At 36.4% G+C, this 26,463-nt stretch overlaps 3 protein-coding genes across 4 annotated transcripts; 2 read left to right on the forward strand and 1 right to left on the reverse strand.

Annotated features, from left to right (window-relative positions):
- Nucleotides 1-5,753: 5,753 nt before the first annotated feature.
- On the forward strand, nucleotides 5,754-9,043 carry LOC132124913 (apoptosis-enhancing nuclease-like). The gene is made up of 4 exons (XM_059536071.1): nucleotides 5,754-5,881; nucleotides 6,299-6,969; nucleotides 7,818-8,018; nucleotides 8,133-9,043. The coding sequence occupies exons 2-4, from the start codon at nucleotides 6,322-6,324 to the stop codon at nucleotides 8,328-8,330; spliced, it is 1,047 nt and encodes a 348-aa protein (XP_059392054.1). The 5' UTR covers nucleotides 5,754-5,881; nucleotides 6,299-6,321; the 3' UTR covers nucleotides 8,331-9,043.
- Nucleotides 9,044-10,790: 1,747 nt separating this feature from the next.
- rlbp1b (retinaldehyde binding protein 1b) lies at nucleotides 10,791-15,720 on the forward strand. The gene is made up of 8 exons (XM_059536073.1): nucleotides 10,791-10,908; nucleotides 12,017-12,053; nucleotides 12,491-12,619; nucleotides 13,278-13,482; nucleotides 13,579-13,757; nucleotides 14,320-14,478; nucleotides 14,854-14,964; nucleotides 15,062-15,720. The coding sequence occupies exons 2-8, from the start codon at nucleotides 12,042-12,044 to the stop codon at nucleotides 15,188-15,190; spliced, it is 924 nt and encodes a 307-aa protein (XP_059392056.1). The 5' UTR covers nucleotides 10,791-10,908; nucleotides 12,017-12,041; the 3' UTR covers nucleotides 15,191-15,720.
- Nucleotides 15,721-19,313: 3,593 nt separating this feature from the next.
- Nucleotides 19,314-25,889, reverse strand: abhd2b (abhydrolase domain containing 2, acylglycerol lipase b). 2 transcript variants are annotated; one of them, XM_059536082.1, is made up of 10 exons: nucleotides 25,748-25,889; nucleotides 24,000-24,232; nucleotides 23,634-23,809; nucleotides 23,214-23,378; nucleotides 22,523-22,706; nucleotides 22,345-22,437; nucleotides 22,093-22,194; nucleotides 21,940-22,009; nucleotides 21,773-21,857; nucleotides 19,314-20,401 (listed from the first exon to the last, which is right to left on the reverse strand). In XM_059536082.1, the coding sequence occupies exons 2-10, from the start codon at nucleotides 24,209-24,211 to the stop codon at nucleotides 20,226-20,228; spliced, it is 1,263 nt and encodes a 420-aa protein (XP_059392065.1). In that variant the 5' UTR covers nucleotides 24,212-24,232; nucleotides 25,748-25,889; the 3' UTR covers nucleotides 19,314-20,225. The 2 variants fall into 2 exon arrangements, with proteins under 2 accessions (XP_059392065.1, XP_059392063.1); XM_059536080.1 differs by having other exon boundaries at nucleotides 19,316-20,401; nucleotides 23,214-23,381.
- Nucleotides 25,890-26,463: the final 574 nt, after the last annotated feature.

A 26,463-nucleotide genomic window follows, 5' to 3' on the forward strand; every position in this document is an offset into this window, starting at 1 on the left:
ACTGCATTTGCATGTATAGAACTGTCTAAAAACTGACAAAACAGTATTATGAGAGTGATCTGAAAGATGAAACAAGCTGCCTTCAGTCATTTCACTGATCGCTCTATCATTCTGTAACCGACTGTGATTCCACAGATAAGAGTACGTCCCTACTTGCTCTCTAAAATATATCAGGCAAAAGAACTGCACATTAGGTCAAATCACCCAGCCACTAGTCTATCACATGACAAAAAGCTAAAGCAGAACGTGGATGAGCCTGCCTAGTGTCACAACTATAGCCTAGCATTCCTGGAAACAGCAAAGTTTGTCTCAGTAATTCCTAAAAAGCGTGACATTTACTTAGAGGAAACATATGATTTTAATTAATATTTTTGATTATTTTATACAACTTTAAATTAGTTATATTATTTTTTCATTTTATTTATTCAATTTCTTTTAGATATGTTATTTATTTTTTCTCATATTTTATTCATGTTATTATTTATTTATTTAAGTTGATTTTCCAAAAAAGTCAAAAAAAACTTTTGATGTTTCAAGAAGGCTCACGAAGTGTATAATTTATATATAATTTAAAATAAATGAATGTTTTGTTTATAATTTTAGATTTATATTTTTTATTATTTATTATTATTTGGTCTATATTTTATTTAGTGACTATGAGCAACTATAAGTATGATTCACGTTGACCCCCGCCCCCACCCAACAAAAAAAAGTCATCAATGGGTCTGTGATTCCATCAAAAGCAACCTGACATTGCAACTGACTAACGTCCTCAAGACAAAACATCATCAACAGAGAAAAACGAATCCAATGGAAGACCTATCTCAAAAAATGAAGGTGCTAAACAACTGAATGAAAGTAAATCTTATGTTTCTGGTGGAATCTTCATTTGAGCATGTGTGAAGATACACAGCCAGTCTGTGTAGACCATGAAGAATGTGATCTAAGAAGACCCTCTGATGTTATACATGATGCTGACATCTGTCCTTAAGAGCCACATCTGTCATGAGAAGAAGATCCTGAGAATCCACTACTCAAGTAGGACGACTAAAATCCAACGTCCATTCCACTCACTTCCATTCATGCTGGCCTAAATGGTTTCAAACATATCTTACAACCCTTCTGAGCTCCTTATCAACTGAACTTACACATCCAATAGTTCTTGGAGGGCCTGATGACCCAAGTCAGTGAACTCCTAATCATGCTCAGATCTTCCAGACACGTCTCAAATTCTCATTGAGCTGTGTGGAGTAATCAACGCTTCACATATTCAGGATGATACCGATAATCCAAGTAATCCACTTAGTTATCATTAGGTCCTTCTTTCTTCGTGTAAAACTCAGGTGGACATGATATCAAATATGCTCTCATCACATCATCTGCAAATAATCACACCTGAAAGATGTTCTCCAAAGTTCCATGGTTAACCATGACATGAAATAATCCCAGTTATAATATATAAATCAAGCAATGGCAAGCACACTGCTGCAGATGAGATTCACTTCCAGAGCATCCAATCCTGCATCACCCAATTTACAGTGTAATCCACTTGGATAACAATCTCTCCACACAGTGGGTTCATATGTGTGCGGAAGGGAGATGAAGAGAGGAGAAAAGGGTGGGCACACTGGAGAGATGCAGCGGATTGGGCGAGTAAGAGTTTTGTTGTCACTGAGAGGATTAGTAGTGATTTCAGGAGGTTGGCCCAAGGGGCCTCAGATGGGCACTAAGTGAACTGTATACTGTTATTTACTATCTGTCACGTGACTTTTGCTCAGGAATTAAGTTGACCATATGCTGTGTGACTTTTTGCTCTCTCTTTTCTAGAAGAAAAAAAGCTTTTAAGTAGCAAACTAATCTATAAATCAGAAGTCAATATTACCTTGAATTGTATAACATTAGTAAGAACCAAAGTATATAAATGTGTCTACTTCCAATACATTTTGAAAACTCTGAGAACATCTATGTGGAGTTCTTCCTGTGATCATGAGCAGGAATGGCAACATATCCAATTGGCAACAAGAAGATCAATCAATATTTTATTTATGATTTTTGTTTTTGAATCCCATGGTAGAAAGAAAGTCATACAGGTTTTAGTACATACATCACACAATTTTCGTTTTTGGATGATCTTTCCAGTTTTAACGGAACACTTTATTGTGGTCATCAGGGACCTCAAAGGGAAAAAATACCTTGATTTCCTGTTGATCAAGAAAAGCTGCGGTTTGCTATGGGAAGCACTTAAAACAGAGTTCTCAGCCAATGGTATTCAAGGCTCTCCAGGAATATGCTCAAATTCATTACAATACCACGTTAATAGTTAAATAAATAAAAAAATCACCTTTTTGATGAAATTCGTATCTAGTCTGTAAGTCTACTGCTTATGTGCCTGAACATATTATCTTGTTAGCTGTCAGATTTCTTCAGATTGTATTGCTATTTATCTCTTAGCAGTGTTCAGCGTACTAATTCAGTTGACTTCCATTCATAAAAACGGTCTCTGTCCAAATTCCGCAGTCCACACACTGACACAGCAACAAAAAAAACAACAGTAGCTACATCAATATTTTCAACGAAGAACCCCTGGGGGATCATGGCAGCAGGTGGATCTATTCCCAAGAGTAAACAAAGGAGGAATAAAAAACTGGTACCATGGTGGACAGAAGAGTGTCGTCAGGCTGTTAAAAACAGGAATAGGACATTTAAACTAGTAAAAAACACCCATAACATGCAGCATTTGATTCAGTATAAGAAGGCGCAGGCTATTGTGAGAAGAACAGTACGTCAAGCAAAAAGGGCAAGTTGGAAAGTTTTTTTCAATGAAATAAGAAGATCAACACCTGTGGGAGAGGTGTGGGGAATGATAAAAAGGATGGGAGGAGTACGGAGGGAATGGGAAATTCCAGCTATAATTACAGAGGAAGGAACAGCAATCTCCAATAAGGATAAGGCAGAGATAATGGCAAAAGCATTTGTAAAAATTCACAGTTCAGATAACCTGTCAGAAATATGCAAAGTGAGAAAGGAAAGAACAATGGATCAGCATCCAGGTGTGTTAGACTGGAGGGAAAAAACTGATGATAAAATTGATGAACCTTTTAATATGGCAGAGTTGATGAGAGCAATAAATAGAGCTAAACCAACATCTCCAGGAAAAGACAAGATATGCTATGAGATGCTAAAACATCTAGGGAAAGGAGCGCTCTTGAGGTTGCTGCACCTTTATAATAGAGTGTAGGAGGAGGGAAGATTACCGAATGCATGGAAAGAGGCAGTAGTCGTTCCAATAAGAAAACCTGACAAGGATCCTTCTAAACCCTCCAGTTATAGGCCAATAGCATTAACATCAAATGTATGCAAAATTATGGAAAGGATGATAACAGAAAGGTTATCGTATATACTAGAAAAAAGTGGAAAGCTAGCAAACTATGAAAGTGGTTTTAGGAAAGGAAGGAGTACCATGGATTCGGTGATAAGACTAGAAAATGAAATAAGAATGGCTCAGGCAGGCCAATAAGGAATCAGTCATTACAGTGTTTTTTGATATAGAAAAAGCTTATGACATGATGTGGAAGGAAGGATTGTTAATAAAGTTGCACTTGACGGGTGTAGGTGGAAGAGTTTTTAATTAGATAAAGAATTTTTTGTTTGAAAGGAAAATTGAAGTACAAATAGGGTCAGACATGTCAAGTCAGTACGCTGTGGGCAATCGAACGCCTCAAGGCAGTGTGATTAGCCCACTACTTTTTATCATCATGATTGATGATGTCTTCACAAAGGTGCCAATGGATATAGGGAGGTCATTGTTTGCGGATGATGGAGCTTTGTTGAAAAGGGGAAGGAATATGGAGCATGCAATCAGGAAAGTACAAGGAGCAATTGATGAGGTGGTGGAGTGGAAAGTAGAAAAAAGTGGAGTAGAAAAAACACAAACAGTCTTTTTCACCAGGAAACAAATTAAGGAAGGGATGAAGTTAAATATGTATGGGAAAGAGTTAGAAAGGGTCAGAACATTCAAATTTTTGGGAGTTATTTTCGATTCACGGCTAACATGGGCAGATCATATAAAGAAAATAGAAGGAAAATGCAAAAAAGTAATTAATGTGATGAGATGTTTGACAGGTAGGGAATGGGGAGCTAGTTGCTCGGCATTAAAAACAATATATGTGGCACTGATAAGATCTGTGTTGGATTATGGCAGTGTAGCTTATGGGTCAGCAGCCAAATCTTTATTAAAGAAACTAGATATGATTCAGGCACAGGCATTAAGAGTGTGTAGTGGTGCTTTTAAAACTTCACCAGTACCTGCACTACAGGTAGAAATGGGAGAAATGCCGTTAGCATTAAGAAGGAGGCAGTTGATGACAAACTATTGGGCTAATTTGCAGGGACATAATGATTTCCACCCCACAAAAGTAGTGTTGCAGGAGACATGGGAGAATGCAAGATATAACGGAGATAATTTTAGTCGAGTAGGCAATGAGGTAGCAATAGAATTTGGAGTATTTGATATGAAGATGAGCCCTGCAGTTGTATATCCGATGGTGGCTCCATGCGTACTTGTTTGGCCTGATATTGACTGGTATTTGTTAGAGTTAAAAAGGAAAGGAAAATATCAAATAGATTTGGTAAGTGCATTCAAGCGCCACATAAATAAAGATTATAAAGGATTACATATATATACAGATGGTTCTAAGAAACCTGAGACAGGAGTGACAGGATATGGGGTGGCAATTCCTGCTAAGGAATAGGAATTAATAGAAGAATATCAGATTTTTTTAGGAGTTTACACAGTGGAAATGGTAGCAGTATTTGTTGCTTTAAGGTGGGTGGAAAAAACAAGACAGGAAAAGGTGCTGATATTATCCGATTCATCCTCAGTCCTAGTGAGTTTAGGGTCTTTTCACTCAAAAAGCCGTCAGGATGTGTTATATGAAGTCCTTCAATCAGTAACAAGGATAGCAAATCAAGGAGGACAGGTTCAATTTATGTGGGTTCCAGCACATGTAGGGGTGAAAGGGAATGAGCAGGTGGATGAATTGGCAAAGAAGGCTTTAAAGAAGGGAAATATAGAAATGCAAATTAAAATAAGTAAAGCAGAGGTCAAAAGTATCATCTGGGAAAAAACTAACCAAATGTGGCAAGAAAGGTGGGACAGAGAGGAGAAAGGAAGGCATTTATATCAAATTCAAAAGAGTGTAAAAATAACTAGGTTAGGTGGTGGGTACAGGAGAGAGGAAACTATAATGACAAGATTAAGGTTGGGGCACGGTGCGTTAAACAAATCACTGAAAATGATAGGAAAACACGAGACAGGCTTGTGTGAGTGGTGTCAAGAAGAGGAGTCAGTGGAGCACGTAATTATAAGATGTAGGAGGTATGAGGAACAGAGAGTGATAATGGAGAATAATTTGAGGGAATTAGGGGTTCAGGAATTAACATTAAAAGGATTGTTGAGCATAGGTGACAGAGCACAGGTTAGAATATTGTTAACTTTCTTAAGGGAAACAGGTTTGTTTAATAGATTATGAGGATAAACAGGGATATGGGAAAGTGTGTTGGGTGATGAATGATTGTGTCAAGGTGTTATAAATTTTTTTTTTTTTTTTTCATGTGGAAACTAGATCGTAAGCCTATTGTCTGATTCACACTCCGGAGCAGAAGGTGGCGGTAATGCACCTAAAGCTGGTTGCCAACCGCCGTTAAAAACAAAGAAGAAGAAGAAGGAACCCCGGGGGGAGGAACTTTGCGCTGGCATTTGTTTTGACCAATCAGAGTGCAAAATGTCGAGACGGCTCGACCAATCAAATCGCTGGATTTGGGTCTTGCCTCGGCATGTTCTCGTAGCCCTGCTTCTCACCGAAAACACGTGTACGCAGAGGTATGTGCTAAATGTGTAAATTATTCAAGTATTACAACGCTTATAAGTCTTTTTGCTGGAATATTTTACAATGTAATATCATTTAGGGGTTGTGTTGTTATTAAACGTAAAACGCGACTGATAACGTTATTGTTTCTGTGTTGAATGGTTAGCTAGCCAGTGCTAAGTGACTGTACTGAATGGTCACGATCACGATTTAAATCTAATAAAGCGGTAAATAATTGACACTTTCCAACCATCTTCTTTCTTTAGATGGATTATGTAGTCAAATATTGAGTTAATGTTGTTCATGTATCTTAACTTGGTTACTTGCAAGTTGTATAATTCTTCCATGATGCATCTTGGGTATTATTCGCCATTGATCTCTATAAGGACACAGATACTGTAACTTTGACAAAAGTATCTTTTTTTTGACAGATGTAAAACTACATGGTGACATAATGTCAGATTCACCCTGGAGATACTCCACCAGTAATGGAGTGGACCGAAGTATCTTGTCATCCACCAACGAAGAAACGAGCACTATTTCTCATCAAACTAAAAAACGAAGAAAAAAGAATAAACTGAAAAAATCCACAACTGAATCCCATGAGGTCTCATTTGAACAAAAACGAGGAAAGAAAAGAAAGTTAGATGAGCATTTGGAAAACAAGACGGAGTGTGTTAAACATAGAGATGTTTCAGACTCTGTATCTGAACAGTCAAATTATGTGCAATTCAAAAGGCCTAGAATAACTCCTTATACACTGACTGGTGAAGCTGAGTCTGCATCACCTCTCTGGAACAGCTGGGAGGTGGACAGTGGCTTTTCTTCTGAATCCAGTCCTCCCAGTAGTGGCAGGAGTTCACCATGTGTGGGAATAGACCACTCTAAGCTTGTAGCTATGGACTGTGAAATGGTGGGCACTGGAACTGGGGGCAAGTGTAGTGAAGTGGCACGCTGTAGTATAGTAAATTATTATGGTAGTGTTTTGTATGATAGATATATTTTGCCTCGGAATCCAGTCACAGACTACCGCACAAGATGGAGTGGCATTAGGAAACATCATTTACAACAGGCAGTGGCTTTTGAGGACGCTCAGAATGAGGTGAGGAGGCTCCATACCTAACTGCACTGTATATACAATTTCTGTTCTGTTCAAGTGGGTTTATATGCTCGGTCTTAATTTTATATTGTATAGTAGTTTTAAACAATAGGGGATTTTTCCCCAGCTGGTACAGAAAAGCCAGTAGTTCAGCTGTTTAATTGCCCTGCAAATTGTAATTTTTAAAAAAAGATTATATATATATATATATATATATATGTATGTGTATGTGTTTTTTTTTTTTTTTTTACAAAAATGTATGTATTTAATATTATTTAAGCTAAGGTTTATATTAATATTGAGTAACGTAAATTAAACGATTAACAAATAATAGATTTAAAAAAATATAATTTTTAAGTATGGTACATTTTACTCTTATTTTTTTTATAGTTTTTCATTTGTTTACTTTTATATAATTTACAGTAACAATAATAACTGTTTTAAAAATAAATATAAATTACTTATTTGTATCCGTTACATTGTTTCTTACTAATATTATTTTTTTTTCTAAAATATATATTATAGCCTACTAGATTTGATTAAGAATATATTCTATATTTGTATTTTTTATGTATCATGATGTACATGATGTCTTTACAGTTAAGACCATAAATTACTGTTCAAATCATGAAAGCTGTTTTTTTTATTAACATTTAAGCTTTCAATACACTAGTTACATTGTTTTTAAGGATTAAGTTTGTGTGTGAATATATATCTGTGTGTGTGTGTGTGTGTGTGTGTGTGTGTGTGTAAATATAGAAATTTTTGGAAAAGGTTAATATACTAATTGTTGAGCTCTGTTCATAAATGGCTACTGTATTTCATAGACTATTGCTGTCTCTTTTTTTTAGATCGTCAACATCCTCACTGGGAAGATTATTGTGGGCCACGCCTTATTTAATGATTTCCAGGTTCTTGACATCTCCGTCCCACCACAAATGATTAGGGATACCTGTTCCTGTATATTGCTGCGAGGGTTGTATAACACCTCCACTAGATGCAATGTCTCTTTGAAGAAACTGTCTCAGGAACTTCTCAATAGGACAATACAGGTAGGACTGTGTAGCTGATCGGCTTTTTTCATGAGACAAAGTTGGAGCATCAAGCTTGATGTGTTTTCTCTTTACTTGCTGCCTGATGTTTATATACTGGATTTTTCTTTTTAGTCTGGAAGAATTGGTCACTGCTCTGTAGAGGATGCTTGTGCTGCCATGGACCTGTACAAGCTGGTAGAGGACCAGTGGGAAAAATACATACAGTCCAAGGATTTAAACACGGCCCATACCTCAAACCCCAACAACAACCTTGAGCACTACATGGAGGACCAGTACTGGCCAGAAAACATAATGGACTGCAGCCCCTAAGACCAAGAGTTAGGATAATGATGCCAACCTCAATGCTAGGAACTGTCTTTGTTGGTTAATGTTATTTAAACCTCCAACTTTTCTAAACATGTTAACATACAATTAGGAAATACATGGAAATGTTGTAGAACATTTACCTAGCACTTGAAAAGTTTATTTAAATAACTTAAACTTTGACTTAAAAGATGATTGTATATTAATGGATTTTGAATATTAAAGTTAATAACAGGTTTCTAAATTTACACAGACTGTATTTTAATTAATGACTCCATTGTGAGTCTTAATTTGTATCATTAATATTATTAATGTGTATTGTTAATGACATTATGCTACTAGTTCGCACTATATTCATATGGTGTCATACTGACAGTGCTGTTCATCCAAAAAGTACTGTCATGCAAAAACTTTAAATATGAAATGTTTAAATAAAGATTATGGGGGGGGGAAAATCTTGAACTCCAAATCAGTTTATAGTATTTCTTTCAAGGTAGGTAGTGGAATTTCTGCAAAAAATAAGTCACTGTCAAACCAAGTAGGAAATTTGTGTGTAATATTTGAGCACAAGTAAGTGAAAACTTTTTTGCCCTCATGCACAATTCAAGATAATGTTGAAATGATTTGATTTAACCAAAAACAATTCACTAAACAATAGTAAATGTGACAGCACCTAAAAGGGATAGTTAACATAAAAATACAAATATAAAATTCTGTCATTAACTCTCCTCTTGTTCCAAATCTGTATGAATATCTTGCATTGAGCACAAAAGATATTTGAAAAAATGTTGCTAACCAAACAGATCACAATATTGTTATTTTTGCTTTAAATATGGTCTTTATGAGCTAAAGCTTTTTAAAGCAATAGAAATTTCATAATTCTCTTTTTACCAGTGTCAATATCAAATTTCACTTTCTCAACGCTCTGCAAATTAAGAAAACAACTTCTTAAATTTGACAATTTGAATAAATATTCTTGCACATGCATCTTAACATGTGTGCCTCTCTGACAGCGTGTGCATAAAGCAAAATGAGTTCTCTTTAACTGCAGATTGTGTTTCAATGGCTTAAAATCACTTGTTTTTAAACAGCAATGTTAAAAATGTGTAATCAAAGCATTTTGGTGACAATGTAGCACAGCAGCATCAAGATATAGACGATAGATCTAAATTTCTACTTGTTGCTAAATTTCTACCAGTGATGGTGTCTGCTGGTTCATCACCCACCCTACTGGAAGTCAATGGCTGCCGTCAACTGTATGGTTAACAACATTCTTCAAAAATTTCTTCTGTTTTGTGCAACAGAAGAAAGAATAGCTGAAACTACATCATCACCTAATTTATTAGTAAATAGGACTACATTTTGGTCCAACCCATGTAATGCCTCTCTTGGCCCCAGTGACTAAGTGTAACTGCTTTTACTCTTTTCTTTGCTCAAGATGTACATTTCAAAACTTTGAATCTAGTATTTTGGTTTTTAATAGACTACAGTGTGATGCAAGCTCTAATTTGGCAGCACATGACCAAGGTTGGATTGAAACTGTGATGTAATGGGTTTTATAAATTGTCATGTATATGTTTATTGATCTAAAGATTCTGGCTTGGCTGAAATAATATAGCTGCATAATAATGAATCTTCAAATGTATTGTCTGTCAACTGTGCCTTTACCCAACAGACGTAAAATGAAAGCTGAGCAGCTCTGGTAGCACAGAGACGACCATTGTGCTGCAATCACTGCTTTAGTAATCCAGACCCTCACATTCAAAGGCTAAATCCTGCTTTACAGGATTATGGCCACCCCACGATCAATGTATCAGTGGGAAACATTGCAGTGACGTTTGAGGGTGGAATACAATCATTCTGGCTGCTTACAACTAAAACTGAATTTTGAGTACTGTCTTGAGATTTTTGTGAGATGACCTAAACTAATACATAAACCAAATTAACATAAACTACAGAAACTAGACTTTTTTTTTTCTATCCAGCCATTATAAGAGTATTGTTAAATGTACAAACATATATATATTAACTTGATTAGCTATTTATATGTAGAATTTCTAAAAGGTTTAATGTTTTAAATTTATGCATTATTTTTTCACCTAATGAAAATGTCCATCTTGGCATTTTAATAAGGCTTTGTGTTCAAGGTCTATTTCCAGAAACCATTCACATTGCCAGCACATCATTTTCATTGGTGCTGGAATCCAGTCAAATCTTATTGGTCAGTGGATTGCTAAACCCTCCCTCACATTTAACCTCTAATATTGTTAACAACTCATATTTCTGACACAGTCTTTCTCATAAACTCCCCATTCTTTTTTTTTTTTATTATACAATGTGTTTGGGGTCAGGGAAGGTTGCTCTTGATTAAAATATGAGAGTCATGATGCTATTGGCTGAGGGCTATTGGTCAATGTTCTCTTTGGTGTTTTCCTCAATGTTTTTGGCTGATTAACATCAAATCTCTTCTGCATAATCCATATGACGCTGTTAATCCATCACAGGTCACACTACAAATTATTGCAGCCTGCTGTTCCTCACCTCACTCAGTTCTGGTGGCTTGAGCGGCACCGCATTGTGTCAGGTAAGTGTTGTTTCCTAGGATAGAGCGTGGGATGTGTTATATCATTAAGAATGTACATTGCTCAAGTTTGGGAAACTTTTAAAATATGAATGATGATGATGGTTAATTCTCTATTATTTTAAAGTGTTGGTGGTTGTAATTAGGTAGATTGAATTAAAGTAATCTGGGAGATTTTTTCACTTTCAGCTTTTGCAGTTGGTGCAATTTTTACCTCATCATGTCAGACTAATGGAGACTATCATGTAACAGCCCTGCTTGAATGCTTGTGATATAGCAAGAAATGTCCCAGTTTTAAAACCCAATGTCTCAGATTACCCTTTGGTAATCTGCTTTTAAAATTGAACTTCGGGGACTCCCAGGTGGATGCAAAGTGTTTCTTGAGAGTCCACAATTTATTTATTTTTTTACTAGAAAACTTCAAAGTTAACATATTAACAAGGTTTTAAACATGCTTAATATTTTTTTATTTCTATTTTATTGTTATAAAATTGGCCTTATTACAATTCAATTGGTAATATTTCATTTCAGTAATATCTTAGTATTTTAGTGTTATTTTCCAGTACAAATATCAAAACTTCCTTAAGTCGATTAAAGAAGATAAAATCTTAAAGACTATTTTATATTATTACATTTAAAAGATTTATTATTTTAGTATTTTATTACTGTGTAATAGTGGGTACAAAAGTACAATGACAATACAAGGCCACGTATTTCATTTCTAAAACTACATGTTTTCTTTATTATATTATGCTTAATTTTTCTGTCAAACAGTATAATTGGGTGTTTATGCATATAACATTTTATAAAATAAAATAAGGGAAATCATCATCATTTGGGACCTGAGCATCAAAATGTGTTTTAAAATCCCTGCTTTCAGTGATTGTTTCTAATTAAATTAATATTTAGACAACCTGTTTTGAATTAAAATATACAGATAACATTGGTTCATCAACCTAATAAGAATATGAATTTAATGCTAAGTATATTTATTATGATAAAAAGTTTTAACAAGCCATTAAGCTTTTATAATGTCTCATGCCTGTATGTCATAAAAATAATTTTTTGTTGGAGTCGAAGCATTTTCCTTGTGATCATTGTCTTTTCACAGAAAGTTGCACCGAGCATCTGAAGCAATGGCTGTTGTTGTAAGTACATTTTTTCACCTTTATTAACAGTAAAACCACATTCAGTGTTGCATTTGCTTATAGACTAAATTATATAAGAATGAGAGAAAACCTTTACAAATGTTTCCATCAGTGAAACAAAGTATTTCCTATTGAAGTCTTAAGACCCCGTTATGTCACCAACATGTGATCTCACCCAGGTTCCTCCAAACCATTACTCATTTGGTGAACAAATGTTTTAAGAACAAGGCGGATCTTAGTGTTTAGGGATAGAGCTACGTACATTAGCAGCTTATCCCCATTCTCAGACCGGGTTTACTAGGCTTTACGCAGTTCATGTGAGTGAGCTTAGCACCGGCCCACACTAGCTTCCATTGATTCGGGCTACTGAACTAAAGTGTTTGCTCAAACTCAGGATTAGGATCTTTTCATAAGTCTTTCTCCATAACTTTTCATAGAGTGGAACATTCCGGATGGTGTCCGAGGAGGAGCAGGCCCTCAGGGCTAAGCTGGAGCACCTCACAGTCAAAGATCACGGGCCGGTGTTCGGACCCTGTGCACAAATACCCGACCACACGGTGCAGAAGGTGTGAGCAAGTCTTTAGAAAGTATAAAATATACACATTTAGATTAAACAATGCAATGTCTAAATATGAATTTACTATAGCAAATTTAAAATTAAGTTAGTAAAGCATTGCTATTGTTAAATATTATACAACATTTCTTTCTGGTCCTCGAATCTGATTGGCTGAGAGGAATAAGTGATAACAGAACTCACATTGACATTACATAAGACGACAACAAGAGAAATGTTTTTATGAGTTAGTCAGCAGTAAAGGAAGTAGTACTGCACAAAAGAAGGATTTTAAAGACTACACACTCATGCCATTGAACTGTTGTATAAATGCAATATCACAGTTGTAGCAGTACAATATTGCTGTATATCGGCACGTTGTGATTTCCGAATCACAGCCATCCCAATATACGCACTGCAACTTGTTTGATATCGCTTATTTAACCACATGGTGACCACACAAAATAAACACCCTAGTAATAACCTAGCAGCCTTCTATAGCATCACTGTGGCACATTTCGCACAATATTTTTTGAGAAAAATCCAGTTACCACTAAGCATCTCCTATCATATTAGCAGGCTTCACTGCACATTCTGACTGTCTAAAAAAACTGCTACTTTACAAGTAAATTGTGTTTTTATGAATATTTCAAATTGTGATGTTGTTGTAGGCTAAAGATGAGCTAAATGAGACCGATGAGAAGCGAGAGTCAGCCGTAAAGGAGCTCAGAGGTATTATCAAAGAGAAGGCGGATTCTGGAGACGACCTCGCTAAAGGTGTTCAGGACACTTTTGGGGACAAACCCGATATCGTGCTGGTGAGGTTCATCCGTGCCAGAAAATATGAAGTTAACAGGGCCTATGAACTTATGAAGGGTAAATAGTTTTGCCAAAGGGTTTTTATTTTTATAGTTGCTACCACCAGAATGCTGCTCGCCCTGAGACACTACTATTGGTTTTATTGTCCTGTAGGTTATGTGCGCTTCAGGCGGGATTACCCTGAACTATTTGAAAACTTGACCCCAGAGGCTGTCCGCAGCACCATTGAGGCTGGTTACCCAGGGATCCTGTCCAGCAGAGATAAATACGGCCGTGTGGTGCTGCTCTTCAACATTGAGAACTGGGATTATGAGGAGATCACTTTTGATGAGGTGTTTTTTTTTTAAATGATAATAGGCTGAACTAGTAGTAAGTTTGTGTTTTTGTTTTTTATTGTGTTAATTAAAAAAAAGTGAAAAAAAGTGAAAGTGACATGACATTCAGCCAAGTATTTGGTAAAAAAGAATTTGTGAGAATTTGTGCTCTCCATTTAACCCATCCGAAATGCACACACACAGAGCAGTGAACACACACACACTGTGAGCACACACCCGGAGCAGTGGGCAGCCATTTATGCTGCGGCGCCCGGGGAGCAGTTGGGGGTTCGGTGCCTTGCTCAAGGGCACCTAAGTCGTGGTATTGAAGGTGGAGAGAGAACTGTACATGCACTCCCCCAACCCACAATTCCTGCCGGCCCGGGACTCGAACTCACAACCTTTCGATTGGGAGTCCGACTCTCTAACCATTAGGCCACGACTTCCCCTAAAAAAAAATACTCTACCGATCAAAAATGTTAAGGTCCATTTTTTGAAGAAATTTATACTTTTAATCCGCAAGGATGCATTAAAATACCCCAAAAATGTGTCACGTGTATTGACATTGTGTATGATCCAGATCCTCAGAGCCTATTGTGTGATCCTGGAGAAGCTTCTGGAAAATGAAGAGACTCAGATCAACGGGTTTTGCATCATCGAAAACTTTAAAGGTTTCACAATGCAGCAAGCTTCTGGCATCAAGCCTACAGAGCTGAAGAAAATGGTGGACATGTTGCAGGTACATTTCATGTTGCATTTGATAAAAAATAGCTCCCTGTATTAGATCTTAAAGGTGCATTCAGTAATACTTACCTACGCATAATTTTATAACTGAATATATATATATATATATCTGTTTAAAATACAAATTAAATTAATATTAAATTTATAATGATCAATTGCTAAAAGTGCATTTCTACAATGAAATTAGTAATTATGTACTTTTATGTATTGCTGCATTCACACCACCAAGTGGCAGTATTAGCCTAATATGACAGCATACCATGACTGATTTTGCAGCAATTGAAGATTCTTTAGTTTGTAGTCTATTAATCTATTACATTAATATTAATCTTTCCACATCTTAATATTTGCCGTTTCTTGTGTTTGGCAGGACTCTTTCCCAGCACGTTTCAAAGCTGTGCACTTTATCCACCAGCCCTGGTACTTCACCACCACCTACAATGTGGTCAAACCCCTGATGAAGAGCAAACTGTTGGAAAGGGTAAATTGTGTTGGACAGTATTTGTGGAAAACAGGATGATGAATCATTTTATTTATGATGGATGAGAAAGTGGTTTTGACTTTCTGTGTCTTTGAAGGTGTTTGTTCATGGTGATGAGCTGGAGAACTACTTCAAGGAGTTCGATGCTGAAATCCTACCTTCAGACTTCAATGGGAATGGTGCCAAATATGACGGCAAGGACACAGCAGCAAAACTTTTCGACTAAGCACTTTTTATTTGTTGCCGGACAAGAAAGCTACTGTGTGTTATTTTAGTTTTATTGTATTAACGAATGATCGAACGTGTTTTTGTTTTCTGAAAGTGAACCCAGAAACTTTTTCCCATACCATACAGTCAACTTACTGGAAAAGTCTCTAGATGTCATTAAAGAGGAAGGAAACAGATACGATCAGTTAGTTCCCTGTGACTCAGCGTTCTATTGGAGTGCTTGACATTCCTTACTAATCTCAGACAGGGCCCCATCTTCAGATTTAACCCGAAAAATAGATATTGTTTTGAAACAGATGAGAGATGACAGAGTCCAGACATCTCTGTTGTTTCTATTATTAAGCAAGAATGGAAAAATACACAACCCAGTCATAGCTATAAGAATATGTTATGTTTTGAATGGCAAACTTTCTATAGATTGTTAAAGTGAGTACATAAATGTTCATTATAAATTAAGTGCACACTTTATTACATTATCATGTATTTTCATGTAAAAGAAAACAAATAAAAACCTTTTGGAATGTCAAACATTGTTCTTGAGTGCTAAATCTGTCTATTTCTAGAAAATAAGATGTACAAATGATAGCGGTTTCCACAAATTGGGTACAAAAAAGACTTGAAACTGAAGTCATTAAAAATGAAGCTTAACCTTTAGACAAAGTCAGCCTGACCAGATGATATCACCATGTTTTCTGTTCATTTTATAAGGTGTTTGCAAATAAAACAACTTAAATATAGTATATATTATTGTTGTTGTTAATATATATACACACACACACAGTACAGACCAAGAGTTTGGACACCCTCTCATTCAAAGAGTTTTCTTTATTTTCATGACTATGAAAATTGTAGATTCACACTGAAGGCATCAAAACTATGAATTAACACATGTGGAATTATATACATAAAGAAGTGTGAAACAACTGAAAATATGTCATATTCTAGGTTCTTCAAAGTAGCCACCTTTTGCTTTGATTACTGCTTTGCACACTCTTGGCATTCTCTTGATGAGCTTCAAGAGGTAGTCACCTAAAATGGTCTTCCAACAGTCTTGAAGGAGTTCCCCGAGAGATGCTTAGCACTTGTTGGCCCTTTTGCCTTCAGTCTGCGGTCCAGCTCACCCCTAAACGATCTCGATTGGGTTCAGGTCCGGTGACTGTGGAGGCCAGGTCATCTGGCGTAGCACCCCATCACTCTCCTTCTTGGTCAAATAGCCCTTACACAGCCTGGAGGTTGGGGTCATCGTCAGACAGTAAAAGAAATGGACACAGCGACCCCGTTGGAATCAACGGAGACAATTAGAAGCACGCACTTCCTGGGGGTCGGGCGTACTGCGCAGACTCAAACTGAGTTGATGACGTAGATGTCACGTGAGCAACCTGTAAGCCTTCTAATCGCTGTGCCAAGAGAAATCTGAATCACCCACCGAATCTTACAGAGAAGGCAAGCGTGAACAGGGGGACATTTTGGTAAGTGTTCCGATTAATTATCTCCCTTGACCTTATACCTGCACGTCCCCCCGAAAGCCTCATAGACAGTAAAAGATTGTCTGCGAGCTTCTCCTCCCGTCCATACGGTAATTTCTCTACTGTGCGACGGAGAGTTGCTGGTTATGACGCCTATTATTTTTTTTTTTTACAAAAACTGCTTCTACGGGGCCATAACGTAAGATACAAGGTAATGGAGCCTTTTATACATTTCCGTGTTTCTTTAGAAATAAAGGAAAATTGAGTCTTTAAACGCATCAGATGTAAAGTTATTAGCGGTCAAAGTGACGCCAAAATGAATGGGAGTCAATGGAATGCTAACAGCAGGTGGGGGTCCCCGCTAGCCAATGGCGGCGCCCAGGGATGCTTCAAAAAAAAAAAATATGAAACCCTGCCCCCCTGGGTCATTGTCCTGTTGAAAAATAAATGGTCCAACTAAACGCAAACCGGATGGAATAGCATGCCGCTGCAAGATGCTGTGGTAGCCATGCTGGTTCAGTATGCCTTCAATTTTGAATAAATCCCCAACAGTGTCACCAGCAAAGCAACCCCACACCTCCTCCTCCATGCTTCACGGTGGGAACCAGGCATTTAGAGTCCATCCGTTCACCTTTTCTGCGTCGCACAAAGACACGGTAGTTGGAACCAAAGATCTCAAATTTGGACTCATCAGACCAAAGCACAGATTTCCACTGGTCTAATGTCCATTCCTTGTGTTCGTTAGCCCAAACAAGTCTCTACTGGTTGTTGCCTTTCTTTAGCAGTGTTTTCCTAGCAGATATTCTACCATGAAGGCCTGATTCACACAGTCTCCTCTTAACAGTTGTTCTAGAGATGTGTCTGCTGCTAGAACTCCGTGTGCCATTGACCTGGTCTCTAATCTGAGCTGCTGTTAACCTGCGATTTATGAGGCTGGTGACTCGGATGAACTTATCCTCCGCAGCAGAGGTGACTCTTGGTCTTCCTTTCCTGTGGCGGTCCGCATGTGAGCCAGTTTCTTTGTAGCGCTTGATGGTTTTTGTGACTGCACTTGGGGACACTTTCAAAGTTTTCCCAATTTTTCGGACTGACTGACCTTCATTTCTTAAAGTAATGATGGCCAATCGTTTTTCTGTACTTAGCTGCTTTTTTCTTGCCATAATACAAATTCTAACAGTCTATTCAGTAGGACTATCAGCTGTGTATCCACCTGACTGCTGCACAACACAACTTCTTCTGTTGTTTTAATGGCGGTTGGCAAACCAACTAAAGGTGCATTGTCCGCCACCTACTGGATTGGAGTATGGAGCACTACTTGGTTGGATATACTTGGTGCAAAAAAATAATAATATATATCTTTTTTACCATTATTTAAAAATGTAAATAATTTCTCGTGTATTATATAATTTGTTCCTTCTCCTAATATTTCCTTAAGTGAATAATTTCTTACACCCCTATCCTTTAGTGCCTGGACTAATTCAAGTCTATTGTATGCTTTACATTCTTGTAATATAGGATTTACTGTTTCTGGATATCCACATTTTTCGCAACTACCAGTTTCATGTTTACCTATTTTATATAAACTTTGATTTGGTGTTGTATGCCCAATATGTAATCTTGTCATCATCACATCCCTTTTCCTGTTATTAACAGTTGTTCTTACCACCCCCTCATTTCTTTGTATACTATACAGATGTCTTCCTCTGATTTCATTGTCCCATATCCTCTGCCACCTCTTTTTCAGTCCCAATCTGCCCCTTAATTTCAGCTTTACTCATCTGTACTCTTATATTGATCTCAGGATCTTTCAATGACTCCTTTGCCAGTTTGTCAGCTTCCTCATTCCCCTTAACTCCGACATGGGCTGGTACCCACAAAAAAAAAAAAAAAAAAAAAAAAAACACACACACCTCACCTTTACGCCTAAAGTGCTTTATGCTATATAATTTCTGTAAAGTTTCATTTAAAATATCTTGTCTTGCTAAAGATATTCCACTTTCTAAACTTTGCAGAGCTGATAATGAGTCTGTACATATTACACTACAGTTAGGCTGCTTTTCTTCTATCCATTCTAAGGCCAATGAAATAGCTATCAGTTCTTTTGTAAAAACAAATATATGATCTGTTGCCCTTTTTAGTATTTTAATATTGTACTGAGGAATATACACTGCAGCAGCTGCTTTACCAGTTTCTGGATCTTTTGATCCATCTGTGAATATTATTATTTTTACATTTATCTATTAGCTTTTGAATGTTAATACCAAATGTTAATTTAGAGTCCATCCACATACCTAAAAATTTTAACATTTTAACTTTTTAAAATTTTAACATTTTTATACTTACTCTAATATTTTTCCTGCTTTTTGTGAAACAAATTACCTGCGTTTTTTGCAATTGAGAACCGGAAACCCCACTCATTTTCCCAGTTTTCTACCCACAACACAACTGATGGTCCCAACCCCATTTATAAGGCAAGAAATCACACTTATTAAACCTGACAGGGCACACCTGTGAAGTGAAAACCATTTCAGGTGACTACCTCTTGAAGCTCATCAAGAGAATGTCAAGAGTGTGCAAAGCAGTAATCAAAGCAAAAGGTGGTATATATATAATGATTAATATAAATTGAAATAAAATAAAAGTAGTCAGAATATTCAAATAAAAATAAACATGTTAAGATTAGATATTGTCTGATTCCAGTTGTTAGCTACTGTCAAGAAGGGATTTTAAATGGTTATTATTTAATGAAAATTCAAGACGTGATATGTGAGAGAGCTAATCTACTTCTAGAGTGCAATAAAACACTTTCATTGTTCTTATTTCGACTTAATATTACATTAAAAGTAAATCATTTGCCATGTTTGTCTTGTATAACAACAGAGAATGACAACAATAAATGGGACACATTGTCAGATTATTGCTTCGCACCTCCATCTACAGGAAACTATTTATTAAATACATTTTTAATGAAAATAACTGTGGCCCTGAAGCAGCAATAAAAAGATACAATTAAAAGTAGCATGGAATAAAGTGTCAATATAACATAAGGCAACCTGACACACTATTCAAAAGCAAATGTAAGTGGAAATGTTCAAATTCTACTGAACTTTCATCACTAAATATTAACAATTTCTAAACTAATCAAAAATGTAACATCTCACAAAGGTGATTTGATGAATTATTATTCGAGATTTGCTGACATCATAGTATAGAAAAATGTATGTAAATGACATCTGGTGAACTTAGTGTTAGTTACACAACAGTTAGTAGTCTACACCTCTTTACCATCTTCTCTTACCAAGTATGTGTTTTTCCACAAGGTTCACTATAACCTTTTTCAAAAACATTTTATGAATACCTCTGCACAGTTTGCCAGGCTTTGTAGTGATACACCATTGACATCTGACTCAACTTATGGTAAGTGTAATTAATTACACTTTCTCTCAAATTCCTGCTTGAAGGTCAGAGCAAGCTCTAGTGAGTCAGACCTTTAGAAACCATCATCTAACCTCAAGTCAGAGAAAACAAGAACACCATCAAGTGTTATGCTTAGTTTTGCACAAGGCATTATTTTGCCTGCTGGCACTGTGGCCTGTGTTTCTCCCATTGACAGATAGCATTGGCATAACTGACTATGACTTTGTCCATCCAGGAAAGAGGTTGAGGAAAAAGAACAGCACCTTCAAAGAAGCCGAGATGACCTCCATGTAGTGTCAGAGCGAAGATCACATTTTGCTTCTTTTCTGTGGGGAAACAATACAGATTTATTATTTTTTAGGTACACATTGAAAGCTATTTTAATGTCTTTACACAATCTTTTTAGAGGAAGCCATTCATTCTAGATGTATGTTTTTGATTAACTAAGTACTGACTCATAAGAGTCATTATTTTAGGAATTGGACTACACTTGCTGCGCTGTACTGAATATTTTTGGGGTGAAGGAGACTGGATGCAATCATTGCATATCAATGTGCATCGACTCGTTTAGTTTACACCTGAAGTGGATTGGTCTCTCTAAGCGAGATCCCAATTTGTCGAGTTTTTCACTACAAAGAACCAATTCAGTCATTCATTCAGAAATCGAACTACACTGGTCGTTCTGTATGTTTTTGATTCAATAAAAAGAACTGACTCATAAAATTATTTCTTTCAGAAACTGGACATTATGACTTTGAGTCACTGAAAAGAAGTGACTCACGAGAAACATTGGTTTAGAAATCAGACTACTTTGGTTGTGAAAGATACTTTTGACTCACTAAAAAGAAAGCAGACTCACAAGAGGCATTCATTTAGAAATCAGACTACACTGGTAGAGGAATATGCTTTTGATTCACAAAAAAAAAAAAAAAGCAGTTTATGCGACATTCATTTGAGAATCGGACTGCACATCTTGTGCTGCTCTTTAACGATGTAGATTCAGATTGTGCAACTGTAGTGCAGGAAATTTTGTCAGAGTACTTTAAAACGGTATTTAGTACACATCGCCCTATTTTATTGATAACTGAACCAGAATAAGAATCGGTTCTCAATCCTATTATAAATGCACTTTATTATTATTATTATTATTATTATTAATTAACAGCATTAAATATCAAATAAACATATACTTAGAAAACTAAATAACAGAGGCTGCAAAGTCTTCTGTCGTGGCCACTTTAAAAATGCATCAACTTTTAACTTCTGTTGAAGCTCAAGAAGATTAGGTGTCGCATGTTTCCTTAGTGTGAGACAGTTAGGCTTGTTAATGGGCTTCTCTGTTGGATCTTTCACCTGAGGCTGAAGGAAGAAGCTGATGGAAGTAATCTGATAAATAATCACAGAGGAAAGATCAGATGGCACTGAAAAATTCAGCACAGGTGTCCAATGCAGGATCTTAGAAACACAGCAGTGCTGAGAATTCTAATGGGTGCCTAAAAGCACTATTAGGCCATACGTGTTGAAGACAGGTGACCTTTTTTTTTTTTTTTTTACACTCCTTTGGTAGGTCCTTTATATTTAATGACTTATTTTTTGCTTGCTACAAGCCACTTGACACATCCATCAACTCTTCTCGCTAAAGATGGATAAAAATGGAAAGAATTAGACAGAATAGTAAAAATCTTATCTATAAATACCTGCTAGTGTGCGAGGTATCTTCAGCAGTGACTGATGGACTAATGGATCATCTGAAGAGTTCATCAAGAGGAGAGGAATGCTGATCTGATATGAGAGACATATGCGATTATGGTTTTCAGAAGAACAACATAACTTAATATAACTGGCTTTCAACAAAGTTACTTACATTGTGAATATAACGCACACAGCTTTCCTTCTCATAGTACTCCTTTAGGGAGTTGTGTCCATGAAACTTCCTAATAGAGACATACATTTTGAAAAGAATCATCTTAGGAATATAAATTCAGTCAGAAGTGTCCTATGAAAGCTTTTAAAGTACCTCATAATGTTGTCATCAATCTGCATGAGGGAAGTGGCTGTATACAGATGGCTGAGGTCGGCAGCCTCCATATTGCTAGAGCTCATACCAAATAAACTTGCCCTACAGGACAGATTTACTTGACTCAGTTTCACAAGAGATAATTAGGAATATAAAGGAATTGGTTGCCAGGAACAAGTGTCAATCATGCAGTTTGGTGGCCATTATCATTGATCAATCAGAGTCAGATATTTCACATAAATAAGGACTAACCTGTGAGATAGAATGATTTTTTTCATGTTGTCCGCCATGAGGAAGTTGTATAGTCTCCTGCACTGATCCCACTGTAGAAATGTCTCCTGAGCCCTAAAGACAAACAAATAAAACAGAAAAACAAAATTACATATGCACTTGATATACAAATTTAAATAAGTAAAAAATACTTTCTCACCTCAAAGCACTATATCCTTGGCAGATGCTGACACAGCACAGCACTCGCTCCTGATTGGCTGGATTCTCACCCAGGTACTTGCAGGCGATGTTCCCTCCCAGACTGAAGCCCACCACGATGAGCTGAGTTTGTGGGAATGTGCGTTTAATGTAGCACACCATGGCTGAAAACTCCCAGGTACAACCTTTAACACAGTATTACATAGTTAATAAACCATAGTTAAACATAACAGAAATAAGTATTCAGTGATTGCTGTACATTTTCTATAGAAAGATAAGTTTATTTAAAGTATCATTTAAAATTCTAAAGAATTTATATGATTTAATAATTAGACATTGTTAATATACACATATATAAACTACCAGTCAAAAGTTTTTGGACGGCATGATTTTTAATGTTTCTTTTTTGAGAAGTCTCCTCTGCTCACCAAGCCTGCATTTATTTGATCCAAAATACAGCAAAATCAGTAATATAGTGAAATATTTTTACTATTTAAAATAACTATATTTTAAAATGTAATTTATTTCTGTGATTTAGAAATAAATAATCAAAGCTGAATTAATATATATATATATATATATATATATATATATATATATAAAATTTTCATTTTTTGTAATAATTACATGCAGTATATATACAAGTTAGCTTGTTTCATAACAAACAAACATGCTTGCCAAGTGTGTCTTACCATAGGTGAACATCCTTGGGGAAGTCAGCTCGATGTTTGGTAGTGCTCCAAGATGGTTGAGCACAGCGCACCTGTAGCCTTGTTTCTGTGAGTAATCCACAAAGGTCCGTATATAATGCTTCTCACTATGGTTACCGATCCCAGGACAGATCACCATGGTGATGTCTTCTGTGATGGGACAGAGACAGATAAACCCTAGTGAAAGTACGAGCAACACCTTTGCCTCTCCAGAGGAATCCTCTTAATCATAAACACCATAAGTGGATGAAAATAACAAGCTGTCAAGGTCTAAAAATGCAAGAATGAAGCATAAAAAGATTATTTGCGAGTAAACCATATGATAGCTCTGTGTATATTTTTAGATCAAGATTTCCCCTTTGGGGTCAAAAATCCCTTTGCTATTGAAAAACCCAGGCTCACCTCCTGTACTGTGGACGCCTTGTGGCTCAAACAGGTCAAAGGTGGCAGTGGCTCCATCTGGCATAGACAGGTACTTACGCAGCCCACAAGGTTTAGGGGACTTTACCCTTCCCATCTTCCCATAAAGAGCAGTCTGGAGATGTCCACTCTTTCCCCATAACAAGGGAGGGATGTACCTGGAGACATGGGCAGGTGGCGTAATAGTTAAGTGTATCCAAATATATATTTAACTAAAAATGTACTCCTGATTTCTTCTAGTCATTCCACAGCAAATTTGCATCATTTTATTGTATTTTGTATTATTGTATAATGTGTGAGAAGACTGCAATAAGATGACAAGTAATCCTTCTAGGCTGCAGCACTCACTCTTTGGTAAGAATGGGACAAGACTTGAGCAGGTAGCGATTGAGAGGGGTGTCTTGACAGGTGATGTCAGGTGCTGCGGTGGGACACTTCAGGTTCAGGCTCCGCACTATGACATATAACACCGTGGCTACAGCAGCCAGCTTCATGCCATCAAACATGGCCGGCATCTCAGGAGATATGGTGCGGATATCTGCCTCCACTTGGGCACTCATGATGGATTAGTTTACTAAAAGCTGATTAAAGGGGAAAAAATTTAAATGAAAGGAAATATATTAATATTTTAACTTATAAGAACTTTTTACATGCATACACGAATATATAGAATAGCACATATTTCAAATATCACTTTATGTTCAGATCGGCTGGAATAAAAGGAAATGAGCCTCTCAATATATATATATAAAAGTATGTTTTTTAAAATAATGAAATCACATTGTTTTGTAGAAAACATGGATACAAAGATTACATATCTAAGGACTTGCTAAATGTGTCTTAAACTAGATAATTTTCCTACTGTTTATAATATTAGACATTACTTGACATTGACCTATGTAAGTTACAAGTTTGTAACTTATATAGCACATTTAAAAACAGCAAGCACGGATGACCAAAGTGCTGAACAAACAAAGACACAGAACACAGGACGGCCCACAGATTCATACCATAAACTCACAATGAATCGAAAGCCAAAGAGAATAAATAGGTTTTAAGAGATGATTTAAAAACAGTTAAAGACTGTGCTGATTTGATATAGTAGTCCTGATCGATACTTCTGGTCCCTGAATTTTCACTGGGGCCAAAGACTATAACTTCGGTTTTTGATTCATTCAGAAATAAGAAATTTTGAAACACATTTTCAATTCATCAACACATAAATAATTAAAGGTAAATAATTTTGGGTATCACCTGCATAGCAGTGAAATGTTACATTATGCTTTTTTTCTGAAAAGAGCCCATGGAAGTAAATACAAAGCAAAAAGTATGGGTGGGAGACTAGAACCCTGCGGCACTCCACAGGAAAGTTAAGCAGGCGATGAAGAAATATTACCCAGTCTAACAGATTAACTTCTATTTGTTAAATATGATTTGAACCAACTAAGAACAGTTCCCTAGTTGCCCACAAAATATTCTAGTCGAGATAGAAGAATTTTATGATCACCTGTATCAGGTCAAGTCTAACAGAATTAGGATAAGAGTCACCAGAGTCAGTCGCTAACAAAGTATCATTAAAGACCCATAATAAAGCAGACTCTGTTCTATGCAGGGGCTTAAAACTTCAAAAATCGGATTTGCACTAAGGAAAGACTGTAGCTGAATAAACAGTTTTCTCCAGTAAGTAATAGAAAAGAGTACATTTGGACACAATTAATGTGACTTTAAAAAAAAGCTAAACACATATAAAAATAGGATAAATTGCAAATATAAAAGACAGAAATATTGCACATAGAATTAATTAATTTCATCATGCAACAGTTACAGGGGGTTAATCTGTCTGCTCTTAGTGAGTACAGTTTACAGTGACTATTAACAGAGTTAATCATACTTCTGACATAAACATGCTTAGAATGTTTTTGAATTTCTATTATTCAATATAAAGCTGCTGTATTATGCATATTTTTTTACTTGTTGTAAGACAATTTAGGACGCGTTGAGCAAATTAAATATTGCTTGTGCGTTATGCTATAGCAGAACATAACAATAACATCGAATTCTTAGCATGCACAACATGCATAGAAAACAATGCATACCTTGTCTTCAGAGTTGTCCGGTGACTCATCTATGCCTCTGCTCTTGACATCTTCGCTGTAACGTTACTCAAAGACATCTACAAGACGACTACAAACATCATTCACAGAGCATCGTCATTCACTTTACACCCAGCAACTGGAGCGCGTCTTCATTCGCGTCCTCTGATTGGAGCAGCGTCACAGTGACGACAGGATCGCCTAAAGTGCCATTGATATTCAGTTGGTTCCAGCACCATCATTGTGCGCTAGAATTACAATAGCGGCAATTTCACTGTCATGTTACCTGAGTGAACCAAAAAGTACAAAGAAATTACACTTAAGTTTAAAGTATGAATACTATGTTAAATTTCCACTGAAGGAGGAGTCAAAATATAGGGCCAAAAACATAAGTGAAAGTTTACAAATGTTCAACAAGTAACTGCCTTAAGAAGTTGCTTTGTTTTTATAAAGCCTTTGCACAAATCTCACGGTCGCTTAAAGCATTACAAGTTCGCTTGCTTAAGATAAAAAACGTAAAGTAAAAGTAAACCTTTAATTGGAAATGTATAAAGAAATGTGACCAACTTCCATCACCTTTGTTTCGCATTGTTTCACAATAAAGATGCTCACTAAATTAAATGATATAAAAGTAATGTTATCCCTTTAAACACCTCTACTGGTTTGTTTACATAATTTATTTTATCTCCCAAAACTAAAATGCTAAAGCAACCAAGCAA

The sequence above is a fragment of the Carassius carassius genome, chromosome 43, assembly GCF_963082965.1.
Source record: "Carassius carassius chromosome 43, fCarCar2.1, whole genome shotgun sequence".
Classification (NCBI taxonomy): Eukaryota; Metazoa; Chordata; class Actinopteri; order Cypriniformes; family Cyprinidae; genus Carassius; species Carassius carassius.